The sequence below is a fragment of the Microcaecilia unicolor genome, chromosome 1 (genome assembly GCF_901765095.1).
Source record: "Microcaecilia unicolor chromosome 1, aMicUni1.1, whole genome shotgun sequence".
NCBI classification, from domain to species: domain Eukaryota; kingdom Metazoa; phylum Chordata; class Amphibia; order Gymnophiona; family Siphonopidae; genus Microcaecilia; species Microcaecilia unicolor.
This window is the reverse complement of record NC_044031.1, coordinates 766,698,994-766,724,684: the sequence shown is the minus strand read 5'-3', so window position 1 is coordinate 766,724,684 and position 25,691 is coordinate 766,698,994. Positions and strand designations below refer to the sequence as shown.

Sequence of the window (25,691 nt, the reverse complement as noted above, 5' to 3'; positions counted from 1 at the left end):
ACTGTGAACTTGAGATGCCATCCACTGAACTGCATTTGGTCTGGACAAGGTAGGAGGGTGGTGAAAGACATGGAAAGCAGCTGGGGGGTGGGGGGGGGGGGGAATGCTGAGAGACCACTAATTTTCTAGTTTTTTGCATTTCAACCATCCTGACAATTTACATCCTTATTGCGCTGGATTATCTTTCTATTGAATGGATGTGTGAGATGCTGCAGACAGATTCCCCTATACTGAGCTCTGCAAACTTCCTGATCTTTACCAGGGACTAATTCAGCGCACTTTTGACACCCACAAATCTACATCATCAAAGAAAAACGGGAGCTGAAATGCCAGAACGCTGCCATTATAATCTAGATGCATTTTATCAAAGGGTTTGGAATTTTAAAATGTCGGACATCACACCAGTGCACTTCCTAGGTCACTACAGCGCTGGTGTGAAATCACAATGCGTTGCGTTCTGGTCAGCCAATGGCATTGCAGCATTCAGACAGCTGTGTCTACGCCTGTGTTGGAAGCTCCTTTTCTGCAGGATTTTGTTTCAGGGCTGAGGGGGTTAAGTTGCAGACAGACCTACCTGAGAACATTTCTTCTCCTCCCTACTACACCTCCAGGACAAGTAAGGATGAGTTGTCAAGTTAAATACAAGCAGTCAAGTGACGGAATTATAATTTACTCCTTGTGCTCAATTTAAATTAGTGTGAGGCTATTAAAATACACCATCTAAATAAGGCAATTTATCAGGCGCTGTCATGGATGGCTTCAGCTATTTGCTAGAGTGGCACCGGCTCCACCGTGGGAGAGGGGAAGAAAATCACAGGTCAAATTAAGTTGCAATTCTCATTTAAGTCACTTATTTAATCTGCGCTGACATAATTGTCTTTTACAGTATGTACAAGGCAAAGGAAATTTGGGAGTATTACAGTCAGTACACAAATGATTAATCAAATGATGCATTTAAATGCTGCCATACAAGCCAGAGAGAGCTTGAACAGGTGCAGAACGGAGAACAGACTGTAGCTGCCTCCCTGGGCTACACAACTCCCAGGTAAGAGGAGAAACGCTAGAACCATGTGCCAGGCAGACTTTGGCCGTTTAATGTTGCTTCTCTCCCAACTCCGCAGAGATTCAGGGTCTCTTACAAACATCTCAGAGGCTGTCCCCTTCCAACCTTCCAGAAATTGTCTATTAAGAACATTCCTCCTCTTTCAACCCGTCAGAAGCTGATATAGAAGCTGAAGTGTGAAAACCTAGATCCATTTAAGGAAGTTTCAGAAGTGGCTTTTTATGTACCTACATTTCTGTGTTCACTGCACAGCTGAACATGCATGTTGGAGGCTTAGTTCCAATGTAATACGTCCAGATGAAATTGTTAAAGCGCAGGGAGGGCGATTTTTCCAGGCAACATGTGCTGCTTTCTTGCATAAAAAATGCCCCCCTCGCGGTGGGAAAAGGTACGAGTAGCAGAAGACTTTCTTTTCTTTTATGAATAGGTATTTTTAGGTATATTTTGCTGAGGCAATAGCAACTTTTGGGATGCTCCATCTGTACACATAAGGAAACGAACCAATGTGTAGGACAGAGGGAGGAGCAGTCAGCAAGGATAGCAAGGAAATCAGGTCCCACCACTTGTAGATGATAAAGAGTATTAACTGTGGGGAGTCAACCCCCATAGCACAGAGGGTTAAAAAGAAAAACCCCACGGAGGCTAAGAAAGCAAATAGAATGTTAGGTACTATTAGGAAAGGAATGGAAAACAAAAATAATGATGTTATAATGCCTTTGTATCGCTCCATGGTGCGACCGCACCTCGAAATATTGTGTTCAATTCTGGTCGCTGCATCTCAAAAAAGATATAGTGGAATTAGAAAAGGTGCAGAGAAGGGCGACGAAAATGATAAAGGGGATGGGACGACTTCCCTATGAGGAAAGGCTAAAGCGGCTAGGGCTCTTCAGCTTGGAGAAAAGGCGGCTGAGGGGAGATATGATAGAGGTCTATAAAATAATGAGTGGAGTTGAATGGGTAGATGTGAAGCATCTGTTTACGCTTTCCAAAAATACTAGGACTAGGGGACATGCGATGAAGCTACAATGTAGTAAATTTAAAACGAATCGGAGAAACTTTTTCTTCACTCAGCGTGTAATTAAACTCTGGAATTCGTTGCCAGAGAATGTGGTAAAGGCGGTTAGCTTGGCGGAGTTTAAAAAAAGGTTTGGACGGCTTCCTAAAGGAAAAGTCCATAGACCATTATTAAATGGACTTGGGGAAAATCCACTATTTCTGGTGTTGAGTTTGCCATTAATGCAGCATTCTATTGTTTTTGAAGTTTTCAAAACACCCATTTCTGTAGGTAAAGCACGGTTTTATCCAAGGGAATAGCTTTAAAAAAAATAAGGTCATTCAGTATACATCACACAGTCCTTTAAACTTATTCTAAACCTACCCAAAATGTGAGGTCACATCCAGCAACCTGTCACCAACTCACAAAGGTACAACCAATCTGGCTAAACATAACAGTCTAATTCACACTGTTTATGCAGCTGAATACCAGCCTTTGATTCATTAATCTGACCAATGGACTAGGCTCTCTGCGCTTTTCCTGTGCCAGAAGCTCCGACAAGCAGCCAACTATTGAACCAGACAATGCTGTACACAAATTATGTGGCACTGAACCCTGACTGCTCTTTCAACTCTTACGCTCAGGAACAAATGCCCCCAAATATTTCCTGTGAAGGACCAATAAGAGCAGCCCTCATCTCTGTTTTCTATTGCAATATATCAGGCCACCACAGCCATGAGATCCTAGTGGGGAACAGAGGCAGCCCTGTGCTTTTGTTTCAATTTGGATCCACATGAAATAGAAACAATGAAGATTTAGTAATTTACAAACCAACCAAGAGAAAAGGAATCGGGGGCAACCCAGAAGTTCTGAACCACAGGAGATCCAGGTTAGGACCATATATCCGACCAGGCTGGTCAAAGCTCGGGTGGGACACAGAAGGGCTGTGCACAGGCCCAAGGAAGGAGGTTCCTACTAGATGACCATTGGGAAGGTCCCTCCAGTCCCGGTGCTTGTGAGGGTTACTGGAGGAAGCAAAGAGCACCAGGAGGTAAAGAAAAGCAGGGTTAAAAAAAACAGTAATGTAAAATTTATTAACACAGTTGGAACATAAGGACAGAGCCAGGCGAACTTAAGTACATAAGTACATAAGTAGTGCCATACTGGGAAAGACCAAAGGTCCATCTAGCCCAGCATCCTGTCACCGACAGTGGCCAATCCAGGTGAAGGGCACCTGGCACGCTCCCCAAACGTAAAAACATTCCAGACAAGTTATACCTAAAAATGCGGAATTTTTCCAAGTCCATTTAATAGCGGTCTATGGACTTGTCCTTTAGGAATCTATCTAACCCCTTTTTAAACTCCGTCAAGCTAACCGCCCGTACCACGTTCTCCGGCAACGAATTCCAGAGTCTAATTACACGTTGGGTGAAGAAAAATTTTCTCCGATTCGTTTTAAATTTACCACACTGTAGCTTCAACTCATGCCCTCTAGTCCTAGTATTTTTGGATAGCGTGAACAGTCGCTTCACATCCACCCGATCCATTCCACTCATTATTTTATACACTTCTATCATATCTCCCCTCAGCCATCTCTTCTCCAAGCTGAAAAGCCCTAGCCTTCTCAGCCTCTCTTCGTAGGAAAGTCGTCCCATCCCCACTATCATTTTCGTCACCCTTCGCTGTACCTTTTCCAATTCTACTATATCTTTTTTGAGATACGGAGACCAGTACTGAACACAATACTCCAGGTGCGGTCGCACCATGGAGCGATACAACGGCATTATAACATCTATATCCCAGAAACACCAAAGAAAGACCGCACCTGGAGTATTGTGTTCAGTACTGGTCTCCGTATCTCAAAAAAGATATAGTAGAATTGGAAAAGGTACAGCGAAGGGCGACGAAAATGATAGTGGGGATGGGACGACTTTCCTATGAAGAGAGGCTGAGAAGGCTAGGGCTTTTCAGCTTGGAGAAGAGACGGCTGAGGGGAGATATGATAGAAGTGTATAAAATAATGAGTGGAATGGATCGGGTGGATGTGAAGCGACTGTTCACGCTATCCAAAAATACTAGGACTAGAGGGCATGAGTTGAAGCTACAGTGTGGTAAATTTAAAACGAATCGGAGAAAATTTTTCTTCACCCAACGTGTAATTAGACTCTGGAATTCATTGCCGGAGAACGTGGTACGGGCGGTTAGCTTGACGGAGTTTAAAAAGGGGTTAGATAGATTCCTAAAGGACAAGTCCATAGACCGCTATTAAATGGACTGGAAAAATTCCTCATTTTTAGGTATAACTTGTCTGGAATGTTTTTACGTTTGGGGAGCGTGCCAGGTGCCCTTGACCTGGATTGGCCACTGTCGGTGACAGGATGCTGGGCTAGATGGACCTTTGGTCTTTCCCAGTATGGCACTACTTATGTACTTATGTACTTATGTAGATCTGTTCATCGGACCTCTATGATCTAATTCCCAGAAACACCAAAGAAAGACCAAGATCAAGTACATAATATCACGTTCATTGTTGATTTAATCTAGAATTGAGAATGAATGTGTCTGTTGGGCAGACTGGATGGACCCTTCAGGTCTTTATCGGCCGTCACTTACTATGTTACTATATTTTAGAAAAAGAGCAAAGCACTCTATAATCTTAACGGGCCCTAGTCCCAGGAGTTCAGTGTGTTCACCAACTGAATCATGTAGCCGATAACATCCCAGAGAAGTATCAGTAAAACGTTCTCCTAGGCTTTTTAGAATAACTAACACCAGAGGTCCCAGAAAAAGACCAAGAAGGAAAAGTAGAAAGAAGGCACATGCATAATACCACACTACTGTTTAACCTTGACCCAAAAGGTACAGTCACAAAAAGCAGAGTTCCTTATACACTTACCTTCACTGCTAGGATTTTCCCACTTGGAACATGATGTGCTCTGTGCAAGAAAAAAAGAAAAAAAAAAGAAGTAAACTTAAAAAAAAAACATATTCATAAATGTTCTTTATTTATATCGAACAAAGCCACATATTCATAAATGATCTTGAAATGAGAGCGATGAATGAGCTGATCAAATGTGCAGATACACAAAACTATTCAAAGTTGTTAAATCATGAAATTGCAGGAAGACCTTGGGAGGCTGAAAGCTGAGCATCCAAAATGGCAGATTAAATTTAACGTGGACAAGTGATGTTATGTCACCACCAAGGAAAGGCTAAAAGGAAATAGCTGAGTGGAGATAGGGTACTGGAATGCAGTGGGATGGGTACTGGAGTAACAATGCATTTTTTGATTAGCTTTCAAAGGCCATGCTTTCTTCTTCAGATCTTTAAAAGTGGACTAACGTGGCTACCACATCATTTGTTTCAAAAAGTACAAAGACTAGAGGACACTCCATGAAGTTACACAGTAACACATTTAAAACGAGTGGTAAAAGCTGTTAAAACAGCTGGGTTTAAAAAGGCTTTGGTCCAATTCCTGGAGGAAAAGTCCATAAACCACTATTAATGTACAGATAGGACAAGCCGGTACTTAACCCTGGAGTCAGCATGCATTTCCTTCCTCTCTCTTCCCTCTCCTCCATCCATGCCCAGCATTTCTCCTCTCTCTCATCCCCTCCATCCATGTTCATCTCACTTCATCTCATGTATTGTTTTTATTTTGTCACATTTGTACCCCGCGCTTTCCCACTCATGGCAGGCTCAATGCGGCTTACATGGGGCAATGGAGGGTTAAGTGACTTGCCCAGAGTCACAAGGAGCTGCCTGTGCCTGAAGTGGGAATCAAACTCAGTTCCCCAGTTCCCCAGGACCAGAGTCCACCACCCTAACCACTAGGCCACTCCTCCACGTAATCTCTCTTTCCTGCCCGCCATCCATATCCAGCATTTCAACTCTCCCCTCCATCCATCCATAGCAACTCTCCTCTCTCCCATGCCCTCTCTACCCCTCTATGTCCAGCAATTCTCCTCTGCCCTCCCCTCCCATCTATGTCCAGTGATTTCCCTTTGTCCCCTGTCCTCCCCTCTCATCCACATCCAGTGATTTTCCTCTGTCCCCTGCCCTCCCCTCCCATCCATGTCTAGCATTTCTCCTCTATCCCCTCCCCTCCATCCTTCCTGTCTTCCTTCATCTCCATCCATGTCCAGCATTCTCCTGCCCTCCCCTCCATCCATCCATGTCCAGTAACTCTCCTCTCTCCCCTGCCCTCCCCACTCATCTATGTCCAGCAATTCTCCTCTGCCCTGCCCTCCCATCTATGTCCAGTGATTCCCCTTTGTCCCCTGCCCTTCTATCCCATCCATGTCCAGCGATTCTCCTCTGCCCTCCCCTCCATGTCCACTGACTCGCCCGCGCCAGCCCCCAACTTCTTACCCCCCTTTTCAGCCCCCAAGTTTCTGAGGTCCCAACCCCAGCCCCATCTGTGCCCTCAGCTGCTTTCCTTCCATCCGCCCTGCGTTTAAAAAGTTGGAACAGCGGCAGCAGCAGCGGCAGCAGCGAGAAAAAGCAGGCTCGCCTCTAGCTTTTAAGCCTTCCCTTCTTTCTCAGCGTGCACTCTACCGCCTTCGCGGAAACAGGAAATTGCATCAGTGCACGCTGAAAGAGAAGGGGAAGGCTTAAAGGCTAGAGGAGAGCCTGCTTTTTCGCTGCCGCAACTTTTTAAACACAGGGTGGCTGGAAGGAAAGCAGCTGAGAGACAATATGGCAGCGAGCGACAGCGCTGCGGGGCCCCTGGAGGCGTGAGGCCCTGCGCGACCGCTCCTGTCGCCCCTGCCTAAGACCGGCCCTGATCCCGTGAGTAGCCTGCAAGACAAACTTGGCCACATAAGTGCCTAGATTTCCACTAGGACGTCTTACTATATTATTTATTTCTTAGGATTCATTTACCACCTTTTTGAAAGAATTCACTCAATGCGGTGTGTACAGCAACAATAAATCAAACATAAGCTATAGACAATTACAGCAGTAAAAAATATTCAAAGAACAATACAAAGTATGGCATAGTCTACTACTTATAATGTCAGCACAATACACAATAAAACTGAGGAACTGAGTTCGATTCCCACTTCAGGCACAGGCAGCTCCTTGTGACTCTGGGCAAGTCACTTAACTCTCCATTGCCTGCCGCATTGAGCCTGCCATGAGTGGGAAAGCGCGGGGTACAAATGTAACAAAAATTAAAAAAAAAAAATTTTCATAGACGGCGTAGGGCAGTGGTCCCCAAACTTGGACCTGGAGGCACCCCATATGTGCAGTCACAGAGAATTAACTAAAACATTATAATAATAAACACTTTCTACTCAAATAACTCTCCTTGCAGAAAAGATATCAAGTAATGTTATAACTGGACCTCAGGAATACAAATACAACATTTTTGCAAAATACATGCTGCTAGGAATCAGCTTCTTTTCAATCACAGGCCCACTATACTTTGTACCAGACCACTTTTTCCCCAAAACTTTATAATGCAAATAAAAACAAATGAAAAATATGCTTGGCGAGAAGCAGCCATCTTTCTATTAGATAACTACAATTTTCATTATAAATTCCTTTTGGAAAAAAGTAGACTGGTATCCAGTACAGTAGGCCAGTGAGTGAAAAGGAGGAGGAGTTACTTAACATTTATTCTGCAAAAGTTTTGTACTCCAGTTTCTGAGGTCCATTGATAATGTTATTTGATATATTTTCTGAAAAGAGAGTTATTTAACTGCGAATGAGGAGTGTATATAATTTCGCTGTGGATTTCCAGTACGCTACACTTCATTTTGAGAGAAATAACTAGCAGCCAGGTCTAAATGGCAGACTGCCCATTGCAGACCACCGCATGACTGCCTGTGTTTTAGTTAGGACTTCTAATAACTTGCATTTTGGGAACGGAGAAGGGAAGCTTTAGGGTGATGTATCAGCTGCAACCTCTACTTGATCAGGCCAATCTTGCACAATCATTCGTGTCACCCTTACAGCGTGGCTAAATTACTGCAACAAGCTCCCAAAAACAGAATACACGGGATCTGGCTTATTCAGAATTCAGCAGCAGCTCGGCTGTTAAAGGTTATGCACATGTGTCATCTTATATCCCTAGTGCTACTGGAATTACACTGGCTTCTTACTGAGGCTACAGCTCAGCACTAGCATTTAAGAATCCATTTTCACTTATTTCTTAAGTTTAGATTACTTAAAGAGTGGGTGGGACCAGGGCAGGGAATGTAAATTCCAAGTCACTGCGAGGGATTATTCCCATCACTGGCTTATTAAACTTATTAAATCAATTAGAGGAAGACTTTAGAGTGGTGCTGAAGATCCAGTCATTTCAGGCTCTGTCTATCTCTAAGTCACATTCAGCCAGTGGGTAATAAGGAAAGCAGGACAGTTTTCACGGAGACACAAGGAGGCAAAGGATTTGATGATTTCTGAGGGAGAACCTCTACTACTAATAATCATTTCTGTAGCACTACTGGACGTACGAAGCGCTGTACAGAAACACGTACAAGACGGTCCCTGTTCGACAGAACTTACAGTCTATTCAAGGGATTAAAGAGTTCTTCATTGTGGGAATGATTCAAACAGACATGGGGTCTGAACAGGTGAACAAGAGGGTTGAGAGTTAAAAGCAGCCTCAAAAAGTCCAGATCTGAATAGGGTCCGAGACGGAGCATGATGTTAGGCTGTTTTTAGATACCAGGAGTGGAGGAGTGGCCTAGTGGTTAGGGTGGTGGACTTTGGTCCTGGTGAACTGAGGAACTGAGTTCGATTCCCGGCACAGGCAGCTCCTTGTGACTCTGGGCAAGTCACTTAACCCTCCATTGCCTGCCGCATTGAGCCTGCCATGAGTGGGAAAGCGCGGGGTACAAATGTAATAAAAAACTAAAATAAAATAAATACTGGAAGATATGTGATAAGATGTCAGGTCTGGAATATGTATTTTATATCCCCTTAGGTCAGGGCCCAAAAAGAGGTACTAAACAACGCCTCAAATAATGAAGTACAAAGAGCTGCAACCAACAAGTCAGAGTAAATTAGAAAATAAAAGCAAGCAAATAACTACTATGATATTAACATAATATAAAGACATACAAAATAAAAACAACAAAGCACTTTACAAAAACAAAAACATAGGTAGCAGAATAGGGAAAGCCATCGACAGGGAAACTGGTCACGACCTGACCAATATTTGCACCAAACAGCTCGAAGGTCAGGGATGGAGGTGGTTTAGTTTGGCCCCAGCAGCCACAAAAGAATTCCACTGTCCTTATACAAAACTACGAAAACAGGTCATCAAATCATGGATAACTGTGAACGCTTGAACAAGCAGCAGAATTTTAACAGCTTACAAAAAGGGAGAAGTTCCCTCAGCTTATTCCACAAGGCAGGTGCACAGCTGGGAGTCCCCTAACCAACCTCTCCCCCCTGAAAAGAGAGACTTGCCAATAGCACATCACCTTGAGGCCTTAGAGAAAGGAAAGGCATTTTGCTGTGTGTCAGTTTTATCTATAGGTTACGTACTTCAGTTTCATTGTCAACCATTTTAAGTTACTCTTAAAATCAGAGCACAGAAATTGAAATAAATGAAACGACATGCCAGGAGCTCCAAAACTATTTGGTGAATCATCCGAATAGGGCACTTTAAACACTTCATGCTTCAGCCATTGCTTCAATGGTTTGTGACTAAGAATCTTCTAGGTTTATACCAGGTCCTCTCAGGCAGGCTTTTCAGAGGCTCCAGAGCAGCGTTTCCCAAGTCCGATCCTGGAGCACCCCTTGCCGGTCAGGTTTTCAGGATATCCACAATGAATATAAATGAACTGGACTTCCATACACTGCCTCCATTATATGCAAATCTCTTTCATGCATATTCATTGTGGAAATCCTAAAAACCTGACTGGCAAGGGGTACTCCAGGACCGGACTTGGGTAACGCTGCTCTAGAATGAAGCCACCGCAACAACAGAAGCTGTATTTATCCCAGGGATGATCTGCAAAACTGACTACTGCAATTCCTCATAGCAAAATTTAGCAGCAGGCTGGGTAGAACATTGTGGAGTAAGTTAGAAAAGCCAAGCTGGATTCAGTCCAGTACAGACAGAGAGAGAGTTAAAGGAAATCAGGAAAAGAAGAGGAGGCTGAGCTGATAGTGAATGTCTATTTAGTTTAATATGAACCATCATGGATAGTTTGTTTAGGCAACTTAATTAGCCTGTCAAGAAAGGTGATCTCTTTTTCCATAGGACGGGTCTCCAGCTCCTGAGTGAACTGAAAGGGAAGACAACGATTTAATTATGGAGCACGTTAATTCATCCGTGGAGGCCTGGGTTCAGTTTCCAGCAAAGGGCAGCTGCAAGATTTGGTTTCCAGAACACTGACAGTACCAATTTAACATTTAATTATTGCTGTGGATTGGATCTCAGTGGAGACGGGGTGTGTGCTGAGCACAGGGAGCCCTGGACCATATCTGGCAGAAAGCAAACCTGTTTACCATACACTGACATCTCCTTCCTTCATCTCTGATCTGACCCAACACTAACAGTAAAGTGATTAATGAAGTCTGAGCAGTGGCTTCGGTTACACCAAGAGATCACCAAACACCTCAGCACAGCCTTAATTAAGAGCTACTTCCAATTAGACTATAGTATTGCAGTACTTAACCTATTCCACTATGTGGTGAGGGGAGAGGGACCCGCTGTGCCACCTGGTTCATGAAGGCCCGAGAAATGCCAGTAGAACCCTCAAAGTAAAAGTTTTCTCATAAGAAACACTATTAAAAATGATCAGCTACCTTGAGAGAAAGGGAAAGGGAAATGGGACTTGATAAACTGCCTTTCTGAGGTTTTCTAAGGAGAGGGGAAGGCGGTAGAACGAGAGGACATGAAATGAGATTGAAGGGGGGCAGACTCAAGAAAAATGTCAGGAAGTATTTTTTCACGGAGAGAGTGGTGGATGCTTGGAATGCCCTCCCGCGGGAGGTGGTGGAGAGGAAAATGGTAACGGAATTTAAAAGTGCGTGGGATAAACATAAAGGAATCCTGTTCAGAAGGAATGGATCCTAAGGAGCTTAGCCGAGATTGGGTGGCAGAGCCGGTGGCGGGAGGCGGGGATGGTGCTGGGCAGACTTATACGGTCTGTGCCACAGCTGGTGATGGGAGGCGGGGATGGTGCTGGGCAGACTTATACGGTCTGTGCCAGAACCGGTGGTAGGAGGCGGGGCTGGTAGTTGGGAGGCGGGGATAGTGCTGGGCAGACTTATACGGTCTGTGCCAGAGCCGGTGGTGGGAGGCAGGGCTGGTGCTGGGCAGACTTATACGGTCTGTGCCCTGAAAAAGACAGGTACAAATCAAGGTAAGGTATACACAAAAAATGGCACATGTGAGTTTATCTTGTTGGGCAGACTGGATGGACCGCGCAGGTCTTTTTCTGCCATCATCTACTATGGTTTTTTCTTTTTTTTGCAACTACATTCAAAGCGGTTTACATATATTCAGGTACTTATTTTGTACCAGGGGCAATGGAGGGTTAAGTGACTTGCCCAGTGTCACAAGGAGCTGCAGTGGGAATCGAACCCAGTTCCCCAGAAACTGAGTCCACTGCACTAACCACTAGGCTACTCCTCCACTAGCAACATTCCATGTAGAAGCCTGTCCTTGCAGATCAAGAACGCGGCTGCGCAGGCTTCTGTTTCTGTGAGTCTGTCGTCCTGCAATCAGACTCACAGAAACAGAAGCCTGCGTGGCCGCGTTGCTGATCTGCAAAGGCCGGATTCTGTTTCTGAGAGTCAGATGACCAAAGTTCATGGGGGCGTGTCGGAAGCATAGTGAAGGCGGGACTGGGGCGTGCCTAACACATGGGTGTCCTCAACCGATAATGGAAAAAAGAAGGGCGTCCCTGATGAGCACTTGGGCAACTTTACTTGGTCCATTTTTTCTTACGACCAAACCTCAAAAAGGTGCCCAAACTGACCCGATGACCACTGGAGGGAACCGGGGATGACCTCCCATTACTCCTCCAGTGGTTACTAACCTCCTCCCACCCAAAAAAAAAAAGAAACTTAAAAAATATTTTTTCCAGCTTCTGTGCCAGCCTCAAATATCATACCCAGTTTCATGACAGCAGTATGCAGGTCCCTGGAGCAGTTTTAGTGGTTAACTGCAGTGCACTTTATGCAGGCCCATCCCCCCTACCTGTTACACTTCTGGTGGTAAATGTGGGCCCTTGAAAACCCACCAGAAACCCACTGTACCCACAACTAGGTGCCCCCCTTCACCCCTTAGGGCTAAGGTAGTGGTGTACAATTGTGGGGAGTGGGTTTTGGGGGGGGCTCCGCACCTGGGACCAATTTGTGAAGTCCACTGCAGTGCCCCCTAGGGTGCCCGGTTGGTGTCCTGTCATGTCAGGGGGACCAGTGCACTACGAATGCTGGCTCCTCCCACAACCAAATGGCTTGCATTTGGTCGTTTCTGAGATGGGCATAATGAAAACAATCGCCGAAAATCAGGGACGACCATCTCTAAGGATGACCTAAATGTTAAGATTTGGGCGTCCCCGACCGTATTATCGAAACGAAAGATGGCCGACCATCTTGTTTCGATAATACGGGTTTCCCCAACCCCTTCGCGGGGACGTCCTCAGGAAAACATGGGCGCCCCGTTCGATTATGCCCCTCCACGGGTGCCATGAACCGGAAGTGTTTGGGAAACCCTGTAGTAAGACACAGTTCAACACCCAAACCCTCATCTGAGGATGACAAGAGCCAAAATACCCTATAGCAGAGGAAAGACTAGAAGCTGCTGTTGGATTCAATAAGACACGGAGAAATGTAGTCGCTAAAACGGTGAGCTGATAACTATGCAAAGGTCAAACTGTGTTGGATGCTGCTTGTGATTCTGGGCCAATCACTTCACCCTCCACTGACTCAGGTACAAACTTAGGGCTAGAATTAGTAAAAAACAAACAAACCACTACTGTATTACCCCATGCTAACAGGCATTATTTCATGCAATGGGCCTATTTATTAGGAAAGGGATGCAAAATAAGACTAAGAATATTATAATGCCTCTGGTCGCCGAACCTCAAAAAAAGATACAGCGGAATTAGAAAAGGGTCAAAGAAGAGCGACCACCAAAATGATAAAGGGGATGGAACTGCTCCCGTATGAGGAAGGCCAATGAGGTTAGGGATCTTCAGCATGGAAGAGAGACAGCTGAAGGGGGGATATGACTGAGGTCTAGAAACTCCTGAGTGGCTTCGAATGGGTAAAAGTGAATCAATTTTTCACTCTTTCTAAAAGTACAAAGTACAAAGACCAGGGGACACTCAATGAACTTACATGGAAATGCTTTTAAACCAAAAAGGAGGAAATATTTTTTCACTCAAAGAATAGTTAAGCTCTGGAACCCATTGCCAGAGGATGTACATAAGTAATGCCACACTGGGAAAAGACCAAAGGTCCATTGAGCCCAACATCCTGTCCACGACAGCGGCCAATCCAGGTCAAGGGCACCTGGCAAGCTACCCAAACGTACAAACATTTTATATAAGTCACTCCCGAAATTGTGGATTTTTCCCAAGTCCATTTAGTAGCGGTCTATGGACTTGTCCTTTAGGAAACCGTCCAACCCCCTTTTAAACTCTGCCAAACCGCCTTCACCACGTTCTCCGTCAACGAATTCCAGAGTTTAATTATGCGTTGGGTGAAGAAAACTTTTTTCCTATTTGTTTTAAATTTACTACACTGTAGTTTCATCGCATGCCCCCTAGTCCTAGTATTTTTGGAAAGCTTGAACAGACGCTTCATATCCACCTGTTCCACTCCAGTTTGCGTATCTAGGTTTAAAAAAAGGTTTGGAAAAGTTCCTGGAGGAAAAGTCCATAGTCTGCTATTGAGACGGACATGGGGGAAGTCACTGCTTGCCCTGGGATTGGTAGCATGTAATGTTGCTGCTAACTGGGATTCTTCCAGGTACCTGAGATCTGGACCTGCCACTGTTGGAAGCTGGACCATTGGTCTGACAGTATGGCTATTCTTATGTACTGACAAACGTTTAGCAGCATTAATATATGCTAACGTGGCAACGTCTCTGATAACAGTGAAATACCTATGGGACTTTAGGCTACCACTGAAAAGCCATCCTACAAGTTGCTCGATTGCAAACGCTCCACTATCCTTTCTTTTAGCAGAGCCTCCATTATTTCTCTCACTACTAACCACATGTAAGTACCTGACGAGAAAAGCCTGTGAGCTCTCAAAAGCTTAAACTAGAACACGTTTCTTGCTGGTTCTTTAAAGGCTCTCACAACTTATGACTCAAGCTGCCCAAGCGGAAAAATGTGATTAAACCTGAGCAGTATCTCTTGCCAACATCATTCAGAAGTCAAATGAGAACCTGCCTCTCACCGAAAGACATCACTCTTACTTCTGTTTCGTCTGTGTCTAGTGGTCAGACCAATGGGCTGAGAACCAAGGAAGCCAGGTATGAATCCCACTGATACTTCTTGTGATCTTGAGCGAGTCACTTAACCCTCCCACCCTCCCCAGATAAAAACTTAGGACAAGGAAGTGCCTCCAGTGCCCAAATGTATATTGCCTTCGCTAACGATGAAAAAGTGTGAGCTAAACCTATGCAAGTAATAAGCAATTCTCATCTTGGTCACTGTCCGAATACTCACACCTGCTTTGTAGGAGGGAGACTAGGAAGGGCTGGTTATTCTCTGCATTTAAAAAGGAGATAGAGCAGCTTTTAAACTAGAAATGGGGGGGGGGGGGGGGGGAGGGGAGAGGCCGACAGCCGCTCAAAAGCGCATGGTTCGGGATAAGGTATCTTTCAAAGATATCACCAGAACAGGGAAGATAGGGTATCCTGATAGTCAGGTTGCAAGAGAGACCGTAGTAGATCAGGTGACCTTAAATAAAAATAAAATTCAGCCAGCTTTGGAACGCTCTGCCAAGATCCATCCGAACAATCGGCGACCATTTACCCTTCAGGAAAATGCTAAGACTCATCTCTTCAAGACGGCTTACCCGAATGACTCTACTTAACTTTTAAACCCTTCCTCTTAATCCCGATCCTGGCGTTTACTATACTTTAGACTATATCTCCTAATCTCCTTATGCTTTTATCTTTTTCCTCTCTATCCTTTGCCCTTTATCTTTCTCTCTCCATCCTTCCTCTCCTCACCGCTCCCAATCTCTTTTCCTTTTGCTTATCCTACCTTTGTTTACCTTTACATACTCAACTTACTTATTCTTAAAACCTCACTTTCACTGCTTATAATATTCTCCTCTAAGACTTTGCTATTGGAATTGGAATTGTATTAACTAAGTAAGCCGCATTGAGCCTGCAATGTGTGGGAAAGAGCGGGGCACAAATGTAATAAATAAATAAATAAATTTGCTGATGACACAAAGTTATTCAAAATCATTAAATCGCGAGAGGATTGTGAAAAATTACTAGAGGACCTTACGAGACTGGGAGACTGGGAGATGACGTTTAATGTGAGAAAGTGCAAAGTGATGCATGTTGGAAAGAGGAACCCGAATTATAGCTATGTCATGCAAGGTTCCACGTTAGAAGTCATGGACCAAGAAAGGGATCTAGGTGTTGTCGTTGATGTGTTGAAACCTTCTGCTCAGTGTGCTGCTAAGAAAGCAAATAGAATGTTAGATATTATTAGGAAAGGAATAGAAAACAAAAATGAGGATATTATAATGCCTTTGTATCGCTCCATGGTGCGACCGCACCTCAAATATTGTGTTCAATTCTGGTCGCCGCATCTCAAAAAAGATATAGTGGAATTAGAAAAGGTGCAGAGAAGGGCGACGAAAACGATAAAGGGGATGGGACGACTTCCCTATGAGGAAAGGCTAAAGCGGCCAGGGCTCTTCAGCTTGGAGAAAAGGCGGCTGAGGGGAGATATGATAGAGGTCCATAAAATAATTAGTGGAGTTGAACGGGTAGTTGTGAAGCGTTTGTTTACGCTTTCCAAAAATACTAGGACTAAGGAGCATGCGATGACGAACTGGAGAAAAATTTTCTTCACTCAACATGTAATTAAACTCTGGAATTCGTTGCCAGAGAATGTGGTAAAGGCGGTTAGCTTAGCGGAGTTTAAAAAAGGTTTGGACGGCTTCCTAAAGGAAAAGTCCATAGACCATTATTAAATGGACTTGGGGAAAATCCACTGTTTCTGGGATAAGCAGTATAAAATGTTTTGTACTTTTTTGGGATCCTGCCAGGTATTTGTGACCTGGATTGGCCACTGTTGGAAACAGGATGCTGGGCTTGATGGACCTTTGGTCTGTCCCAGTGTGGCTACACTTATGTACTTGGGATTCTGAATGGAATCTTGCTACTCTTTGGGGTTACATAAGTAGTGCCATACTGGGAAAGACCAAAGGTCCATCTAGCCCAGCATCCTGTCACCGACAGTGGCCAATCCAGGTCAAGGGCACCTGGCACGCTCCCCAAACGTAAAAACATTCCAGACAAGTTATACCTAAAAATGAGGAATTTTTCCAGTCCATTTAATAGCGGTCTATGGACTTGTCCTTTAGGAATCTATCTAACCCCTTTTTAAACTCCGTCAAGCTAACCGCCCGTACCACGTTCTCCGGCAATGAATTCCAGAGTCTAATTACACGTTGGGTGAAGAAAAATTTTCTCCGATTCGTTTTAAATTTACCACACTGTAGCTTCAACTCATGCCCTCTAGTCCTAGTATTTTTGGATAGCGTGAACAGTCGCTTCACATCCACCCGATCCATTCCACTCATTATTTTATACACTTCTATCATATCTCCCCTCAGCCGTCTCTTCTCCAAGCTGAAAAGCCCTAGCCTTCTCAGCCTCTCTTCATAGGAAAGTCGTCCCATCCCCACTATCATTTTCGTCGCCCTTCGCTGTACCTTTTCCAATTCTACTATATCTTTTTTGAGATACGGAGACCAGTACTGAACACAATACTCCAGGTGCGGTCGCACCATGGAGCGATACAACGGCATTATAACATCCGCACACCTGGACTCCATACCCTTCTTAATAACACCCAACATTCTATTCGCTTTCCTAGCCGCAGCAGCACACTGAGCAGAAGGTTTCAGCGTATCATCGACGACGACACCCAGATCCCTTTCTTGATCCGTAACTCCTAACGCGGAACCTTGCAAGACGTAGCTATAATTCGGGTTCCTCTTACCCACATGCATCACTTTGCACTTGTCAACATTGAACTTCATCTGCCACTTGCACGCCCATTCTCCCAGTCTCGCAAGGTCCTCCTGTAATCGTTCACATTCCTCCTGCGACTTGACGACCCTGAATAATTTTGTGTCATCGGCGAATTTAATTACCTCACTAGTTATTCCCATCTCTAGGTCATTTATAAATACATTAAAAAGCAACGGACCCAGCACAGACCCCTGCGGGACCCCACTAACTACCCTCCTCCACTGAGAATACTGGCCACGCAATCCTACTCTCTGCTTCCTATCTTTCAACCAGTTCTTAATCCATAATAATACCCTACCTCCGATTCCATGACTCTGCAATTTCTTCAGGAGTCTTTCGTGCGGCACTTTGTCAAACGCCTTCTGAAAATCCAGATATACAATATCAACCGGCTCCCCATTGTCCACATGTTTGCTTACCCCCTCAAAAAATGCATTAGATTGGTGAGGCAAGACTTCCCTTCACTAAATCCGTGCTGACTTTGTCTCATCAGTCCATGTTTTTGTATATGCTCTGCAATTTTATTCTTAATAATAGCCTCCACCATCTTGCCCGGCACCGACGTCAGACTCACCGGTCTATAATTTCCCGGATCTCCTCTGGAACCCTTCTTAAAAATCGGAGTAACATTGGCTACCCTCCAGTCTTCCGGTACTACACTCGATTTTAGGGACAGATTGCATATTTCTAACAGTAGCTCCGCAAGTTCATTTTTTAGTTCTATTAATACTCTGGGATGAATACCATCAGGTCCCGGTGATTTACTACTCTTCAGCTTGCTGAACTGACCCATTACATCCTCCAAGGTTACAGAGAATTTGTTTAGTTTCTCCGACTCCCCCGCTTCAAATATTCTTTCCGGCACCGGTGTCCCCCCCAAATCCTCCTCGGTGAAGACCGAAGCAAAGAATTCATTTAATTTCTCCGCTACGGCTTTGTCCTCCTTGATCGCCCCTTTAACACCATTTTCGTCCAGCGGCCCAACCGACTCTTTGGCCGGTTTCCTGCTTTTAATGTATCTAAAAAAGTTCTACATGGAATCTTGTTATTCTTTAGAATTCTAGAATCTTGTTACTCATTGGGGTTCTACATGGAATGTTGCTACTGTTTGGGTTTCTGCCAGGTACTTGTGACCTGGATTGGCCACTGTTGGAAACAGGATGCTGGGCTCGATGGACCTTTGGTCTTTCCCAGTATGGCAATACTTATGTACTTATGTGCTTGGGATTCTGAATGGAATCTTGCTCTTCTTTGGGGTTCTACATGGAATGTTGCTTGTGACCTGGATTGGCCACTGTTGGAAACAGGATGCTGGGCTTGATGGACCTTTGGTCTGTCCCAGTGTGGCTACACTTATGTACTTGGGATTCTGAATGGAATCTTGCTACTCTTTGGGGTTCTACATGGAATCTTGTTATTCTTTAGAATTCTAGAATCTTGTTACTCATTGGGGTTCTACATGGAATGTTGCTACTGTTTGGGTTTCTGCCAGGTATTTGTGACCTGTATTGGCCAATGTTGGAACCAGGATGCTGGGCTTGATGGACCTTTGGCAATACTTATGTACTAAATGTTCTCTTGCATCTTTCTGACCACTGTTATGCCACTTGAGTGCAGAAATCTTCAATTGTAATTGCAGATTCATTAGGTTGAAGCAGCTTTAGTAGAAGCATCTCTCTTTAAAACTAAAAAAATGATCTGAAAATAGAGCCTAGGCTGTACTCTCCGGTCTTTTGAAAGACTGCTAGTATTTACAATGCATATATTCAGCCAACCCATAACGTACATTCAGGGCAAATTAGGAACGTACCAGGACTGCTCTCAGTCACTTGCTGGCTATAGTGCTGTGCTTTTACCTTACCACACCTTACTCGCTTATTAACACCGCCACACTATCCGGATTTTTTTTTTCTTTCAGCCAATACAAACTGGCACGGAGTACCAGCACCTTTTTTTCCTGCCTTGCAAAAATGCCCTATCCATCCCATTACATTTCTCACTCAAAATCTCCCAGCTTATTTTTTTCTCCCCACTGGTGTGCCAGCCAATCTCAAACCTGTGACGCTCAGATTCAGAGGCAGCCTTTTTCCAGCTACAGCAATTCTGGGTCACCGTACTGGCTGAAAAGAAGCCCTGATTATCCCGCCCCCCTAAGATTCGCTCCACATGAGTACCGGCACCTTTTTGCCTAGAAAAAAAGTACCATTATCTAACACGCATATTCTTGGTGGTGATTTTCTAACCTAACAAGCTTCAAACTCTATTTGCTGATACTTTATCATCATCATTAGCTGATCATACTACTACTACTACTACTTAACATTTCTAGAGCGCTACTAGGGTTACGCAGCGCTGTACAGTTTAACAAAGAAGGACAGTCCCTGCTCGAAGGAGCTTACAATCTAAAGGACGAAATGTCATAGTAACAAGTCCTCCTCTGCAGTCAGCATTGGCATTGCCACCCCAATACTCTCCTGCAGCGTCAGCACCAGAAGCCCAGCCTTTCCTGCAGTGCAACAGTATCCCCACCCCAGAAACAGCACCAGGGGAAAAACCAGCCACAATGCAAGTCATATGTCGTACATAATGTGGACTCTGTCTTCTTTTGCTCAGACTTTCTCTGTCTGTGCTATAACGGAACCAGACAATCCAAGCTTACCAGCTGACTCCATCTCAGACTAAGCTGCTCCAGCCTTGTTTCCCTCCACTGCACTATATGCAAAATCCCGCTTTCCTCGGGGGGGGGGGGGGGGGGAAGAGAACTAAAGGCTGATGCATAAGGTGAGGGTGAAACCAGGACTGCGCACCCTGTCCTGAAAACAGAGTCAGGTGCCTGGATAGGCTACGCCAAACAAGAGACCTTCAAACGATTAAAAAAACAAACAAAATAAAACAAAGTCACTTTAAGCATCATCTAGTTTCTAATTAAACAGCAAGTAGCAGCTTGGTTAAGTTTTAATCAGCTTCAATCACCTATTGATCAGCGCACTAAAGTTGAAGGTAGGAAGGTGAAAGGATGGCTGGGAATCGTCCCCTCTGCAGTCTCTTACGAGCAGCAGCTAAATGCTCCCTTCAGTAGTGCCACAGAGAGCCCTCTGCAAAATTACTTTAACTAACAAGCAGAAATTTATCAGCTTCAGCCAGAATCAATGTGGAAAATCAATCCCAACACTGGTTGTGTCTAAAGGGGCTCGTCGGCAATTTAAGGAAATCACGCCATGTACAAGCTTCTGTTTTAATTGTACAGTTTCATCAACTAGGGCTGTGATTGCAGCCTCTCACTCCCACCACGCAGGGGTGGGGGCAGGAAGAACAGGCAACAGTCTACAGGGACATGTCCAAAACAGCAACTGCTGCCCTCTCTGTTCCTGTTTCAAAGCTACACTAAAGCGCTGCTAACTGGGTAACTGCTGCTAAGGAGGACGTTCGGCAGCGCTGCTGTCCGGATACTGCCAGGATGGTCCTCATAAGTATCTGATCACAGCAATATTCAGCCTCCTAGCCAGATAACTATTTGGATTAAAAATTAGGACTGTTCTAACTTATAGTAAATGACGGCAGATAAAGACCTGTACGGTCCATCCAGTCTGCCCAACGAGATAAACACATTTACATGGTACGTGATACTTTATACCAGAGTTAGATTTGTCCTTTCCATTCTAAGGGCACAGACCGTAGAAGTCTGTCCAGCACTGTTCTAGTACTAAACGTTCTGAAGCTAACGTCAAAGCCCCTTAAAATTTACACTCCAGCCCATCCTTATCTATTCAGTTGCGATCAGGGCGTAGACTGTAGAAGTCTGCCCAGCTCCCGTTTTGTTTCCCAGTTACCAGCGTCGCCACCCAATCTCCACTAAGATTCCACGGAACCATTCCTTCTAAACAGGATTCCTTTGTGTTTATCCCACGCTTGTTTGAATTCCATTACCGTTTTCATCTCCACCACCTCCCGCGGGAGGGCATTCCACGTTTCTACCACCCTCTCCGTAAAAAAATACTTCCTAATGCCCTTAACCTTTAGTTAACCTGCTTTACCTCCCCCGCGGGAGCTTTGGCCGGCTCAAACTTGAGAGTAGAGACCACTTGATCAATAAGCTCCGAGAGCTCCTCCCTATGAAAGATGCGGACCACTGAAGGATCCTCCCCTCGAACCGCGTTGTCCTGCTCTGCAGCAGAGTCCAAAGGGTCATCCTCCCCAAGCTCACTGAGGACACCGTCTGAAGCGCCTGGAGAGTACATATATACATAAGTAATGCCTCAATGTGTAATTCAACTCTGGAATTCGTTGCCAGAGAATGTGGTAAAGGAGGTTAATGTGGCAGAGTTTGAAAAAGGTTTGTACGGCTTCCTAGAAGAAAGGTCCATAGACCATTATTAAATTGGACTTGGGGAAAATATTTCTGGGATAAGCAGCATAAAATGTGTTGAACTTTTTCGGGGTCTTGCGAGGTATTTGTGACCTGGATTGGCCACTGTTGGAAACAGGATGCTGGTCTTGATGGAACTTTGGTCTTTCCCAGTATGGCAATACTTATGTACTTATGTCTCCATACTAAAATTATTCATGAAACCTGAGTGCATTTGATCTAAGAGTCATCTGCCACTTAGATGCCCAGTCTCCAGTCTCGCAAGGTCCTCCTGCAATCTTTCACAATCCTCCCACGATTCAATTACTTTGAATAAACTTTAAAGACCTGTCTTCTTGCTATAGTCATCAAATTGAGACTAATCCTTGAGCATGAAGGTACAGTGAAAGAAAAAAGGAGATGTTGATACCCCTATACAAGTCATTGGTGAGGCCCCACTTGGAGTACTGTGTTCAGTTTTGGAGGCCATATCTTGCTAAAGATGTAAAAAGACTGGAAGCAGAGCAAAGGAAAGCTACAAAAACGGTATGGGATTTGCATTGCAAACCGTACGAGGAGAGGCTTGCTGACCTGAACATGTATACCTTGGAGGAAAGGAGAAACAGGGGTGACATGATACAGACATTCAAATATTTGAAAGGTATTAATCCACAAACGAACCTTTTCCGTAGACGGAAAGGTGGTAGAACTAGAGGACATGAATTGAGATTGAAGGGGGGAAGACTCAGGAGTAATGTTAGGAAGTATTTTTTCACAGAAAGGGTGGTGGATACGTGGAATGCCCTCCCCACGGGAGGTGGTGGAGATGAAAACGGTAATGGAATTTAAAGATGTGTGGGATAAACACAAAGGAATCCTGTTTAGAAGGAATGGATCTACAGAATCTTAGCGGAGATTGGGGATGACATTGGTATTTGGAGGGTAAAACCGGTGCGGGGCGGACTTCTACGGTCTACGCCCTGATCGTGATTGAATACATAGGGATGGGCTGCAGTGTAAATTTTAAGCTTCAGAACATTTAGTACAGAACAGTGCTGGGCAGACTTTTACGGTCAGTGCCCTGAGAAAGGCAAGGACAAATCAAACTCGGGTATACATATAAAATATCAGATACCATGTAAAGTTTTATCTTGTTGGGCAGACTGAATGGACCGTTCAGGTCTTTATCTGCCGTCATTTACTATGTTACAGTGTTATTACTACAGCTGGATTTCAGTTCAACCTTTGACTTGGTGTCACATGAGGTTTTATTATCCCAACTCAATTTCATGGGACTAAGTGGCAATGTACTATTGTGGTTTTCATCTTTCCTACAAATGAGATGTTACAGAGATTTCTGAAAACTGGTCTCTGGGGTTGTGGGATCCCTGTTTTCCCCTCTATGGTTTAATGTGTATTTGAGTTCACTGGTTACTATGCTCTGCTCTACGGATATATCATATTTTATCTACGAAGATGAAATTCAACAGATTTTCCCAGCACAACTGTCTCTATCCCAAATGGGATTTTTTTAAGTCTTTGTTTTGATAGGTTCTCATCCAGGTTGTTATTCTATTTCTTTAAAATTGAATGCTGACAAGAGTACAATTTGTTGGTGGCTGGTAAAGACTGACCTATTCCTATGAAGGGACCTATCGGGGGGGGGGGGGGGTGGAGTGGAAAGAAATAGTATGACAACCCTACACAGTCTGGGAATATTATTTATTTAGATTTTTTGCTCACACCTTTTTCAGTAGTAGCTCAAGGAGGTGAGTTACATTCAGGTACTCTGGATATTTCTCTGTCCCAGGAGGGCTCACAATCTAAGTTTGTACCTGAGGCAACGGAGGGTTAAGTGATTTGCCCAAGATCACAAGGTGCAGCAGTGGGATTTGAACTGGCCACCTCTGGATTGCAAGACCAGTGTTCTAACCACTAGGCCACTCCTCCACCCCCAAAGAATCTTGTTACTCTTTGGGGTTCTACATGGAATGTTGCTACACTGGGAATCTTGTTGTTCTTTAGAATTCTAGAATCTTTATTTATTTGGATTAATCACACCTTTTCAGTAGTAGCTGAAGGTGAGTTACATTCAGGTACACTGGGTATTTCTCTGGCCCAGGAGGGCTCACAATCTAAGTTTGTACCTGAGGCAATGGAGGGTTAAGTGACTTGCCCAAGATCACAAGGAGCAGCAGTGAGATTTGAACCGGCCATCTCTGGAGTGCAAGACCGGTGCTCTAACCACTAGGCCACTCCTCCACTCCACTATTAATTCATTCATCTCCGACATCAGATTGATCAAGTTATTAAATCATGTTTTTTGTCAGTTTAATTTACTGAGATTCACAACTATTTCACTCTAAATGATTGGCAACTGATAGTGAAATGTAGAAGCTATCATAGCTTGAACAATTGTATAATGATCTTTACTTAGGCCTTCCAAAGAAATAGATGATCCATTTACTCCAAAATATTGGGCAAAAATCCAAAATGCTCTAGATACCTAACCTATTCTAGGGAATGCTGAAGTCTTGCCAGATATGAGAGTTGGGAATTTTCAAAACTGATATAATAGGGCAACACCTTTGCTTCTTTGATTACATTGGTTGCCCACTGGAGCACAAACTGAAACAACTATGTTTAGCTTTTAAGACGGGAAAGACAGACCATGAACAATCTTGCACAATTTTTATTACTTAGACCACAGAAACGCTCCTCACGTCAAGTTTATGTCGACTGCAAGTTTTCCCCCTTCTACTCTGAGGAAAAAAGGTTATTTTAAAAAATAGTTTTCAGCTATTATATCAAAAATTTGAACTCATTACCATTTGATATCTGCATTGTATCAAATTATCCAATATTTAGAAAAACTACTTAAAACTTATCTTTTAATGTTTTTCATTTAATATTTTGGATGTTTTGGTTTTGTAACTGATTTTTTACATTTAACAGTTTGGATTTCTTTTAACTTGTATTTTATGATTGTATCTTACACTTTACTTTTGTAAATTACCTTTAGCAACCATTGTTGGTAGAAGCAGCACGTGAAGAAACAGTTTTTTTTTTTTGTTTGTTTGTTTTTTTATTTTTATTTATAATTTTAATTACAATAATCAAGGATCCCCTTGTTCAGAAATACAGGTGGAAATAATATACATAACTCCAAACATACATATCGTACATTTTAAAGTAACTATGCTAATAGGCAAAAGAGATGACTCTCTAAATTTAGAGTATAATTATATCCATATTATATTATATAACCTTTCTTAGACCTCAAATTGTAAATGAGGGGGGGAAAAGAATCAGACAAGTGTATACTAGCAAACATAAATTAAAGGCATAGGCTGCACTTATTCCAAGATATATATTATTTCAGCTGTTTCGATTCTACAAACGTTTTAAGTTGTTCTGGTGAAAAGAAAGTGTATTTAGTTTGACCTAAATTAACTACACATTTACAGGGATAAGCGAGAAAAAAGGAAGCACCTAAATCTATAGTCTTTTGTTTTAAAGCAAGAAACATTTTCCTTTTTTGTTGAGTTGATTTAGTGACGTCAGGGTATATCCATACTTTAGAGCCGCAAAATTGAGCTTTAGAGTTTCGAAAGTAGAATAGTATTATAATGTTGCTCAAATACCATAGAAACAATCACAGTAGTTCTATTCATTATAACATCTGAAGATTGTTCTAATATATCTGAGATATTTTGTAAATCATGAATATCCTTTTCAGGTCCTTGTACTCCTCCTCTAGGTTTAGGAATAAAATATATCTTATTTACCGGTGGGGTTGCCTCAACAGGAATATTCAAAATTTCTGACAAATATCTATGAAAGGTATCTATTAGAGTTACCCCAGCGATAATAGGAAAATTCAAAAAACGGAGGTTAAGGCGCCTGTTGAAATTCTCTATTTGCTCTATTTTCCTTCTTATATCCATAGAGTCCTTGCTAGCCAAATTTTTAAAGGCATTTAGTGTTTCCACTTCTTTTTGCAAAGATTGTACTTGAGTAGTTAATTCGCCTTTAACAGAGTCTACAGTTTTTTTCAAATCTTCAAGTTTAACATTTA

General features: G+C 43.5%; 1 protein-coding gene across 1 annotated transcript in view; it reads right to left on the bottom strand.

Annotated features, from left to right (window-relative positions):
- The window catches only part of MAP2K5 (mitogen-activated protein kinase kinase 5), a 406,422-nt gene that overhangs the window by 300,646 nt on the left and 80,085 nt on the right, over positions 1-25,691 (bottom strand). The window contains exon 9 of the mRNA XM_030189796.1: positions 4,954-4,993. Within this exon, the coding sequence (XP_030045656.1) occupies positions 4,954-4,993 (40 nt within the window). The remainder of the gene's footprint in view (positions 1-4,953; positions 4,994-25,691) is intronic.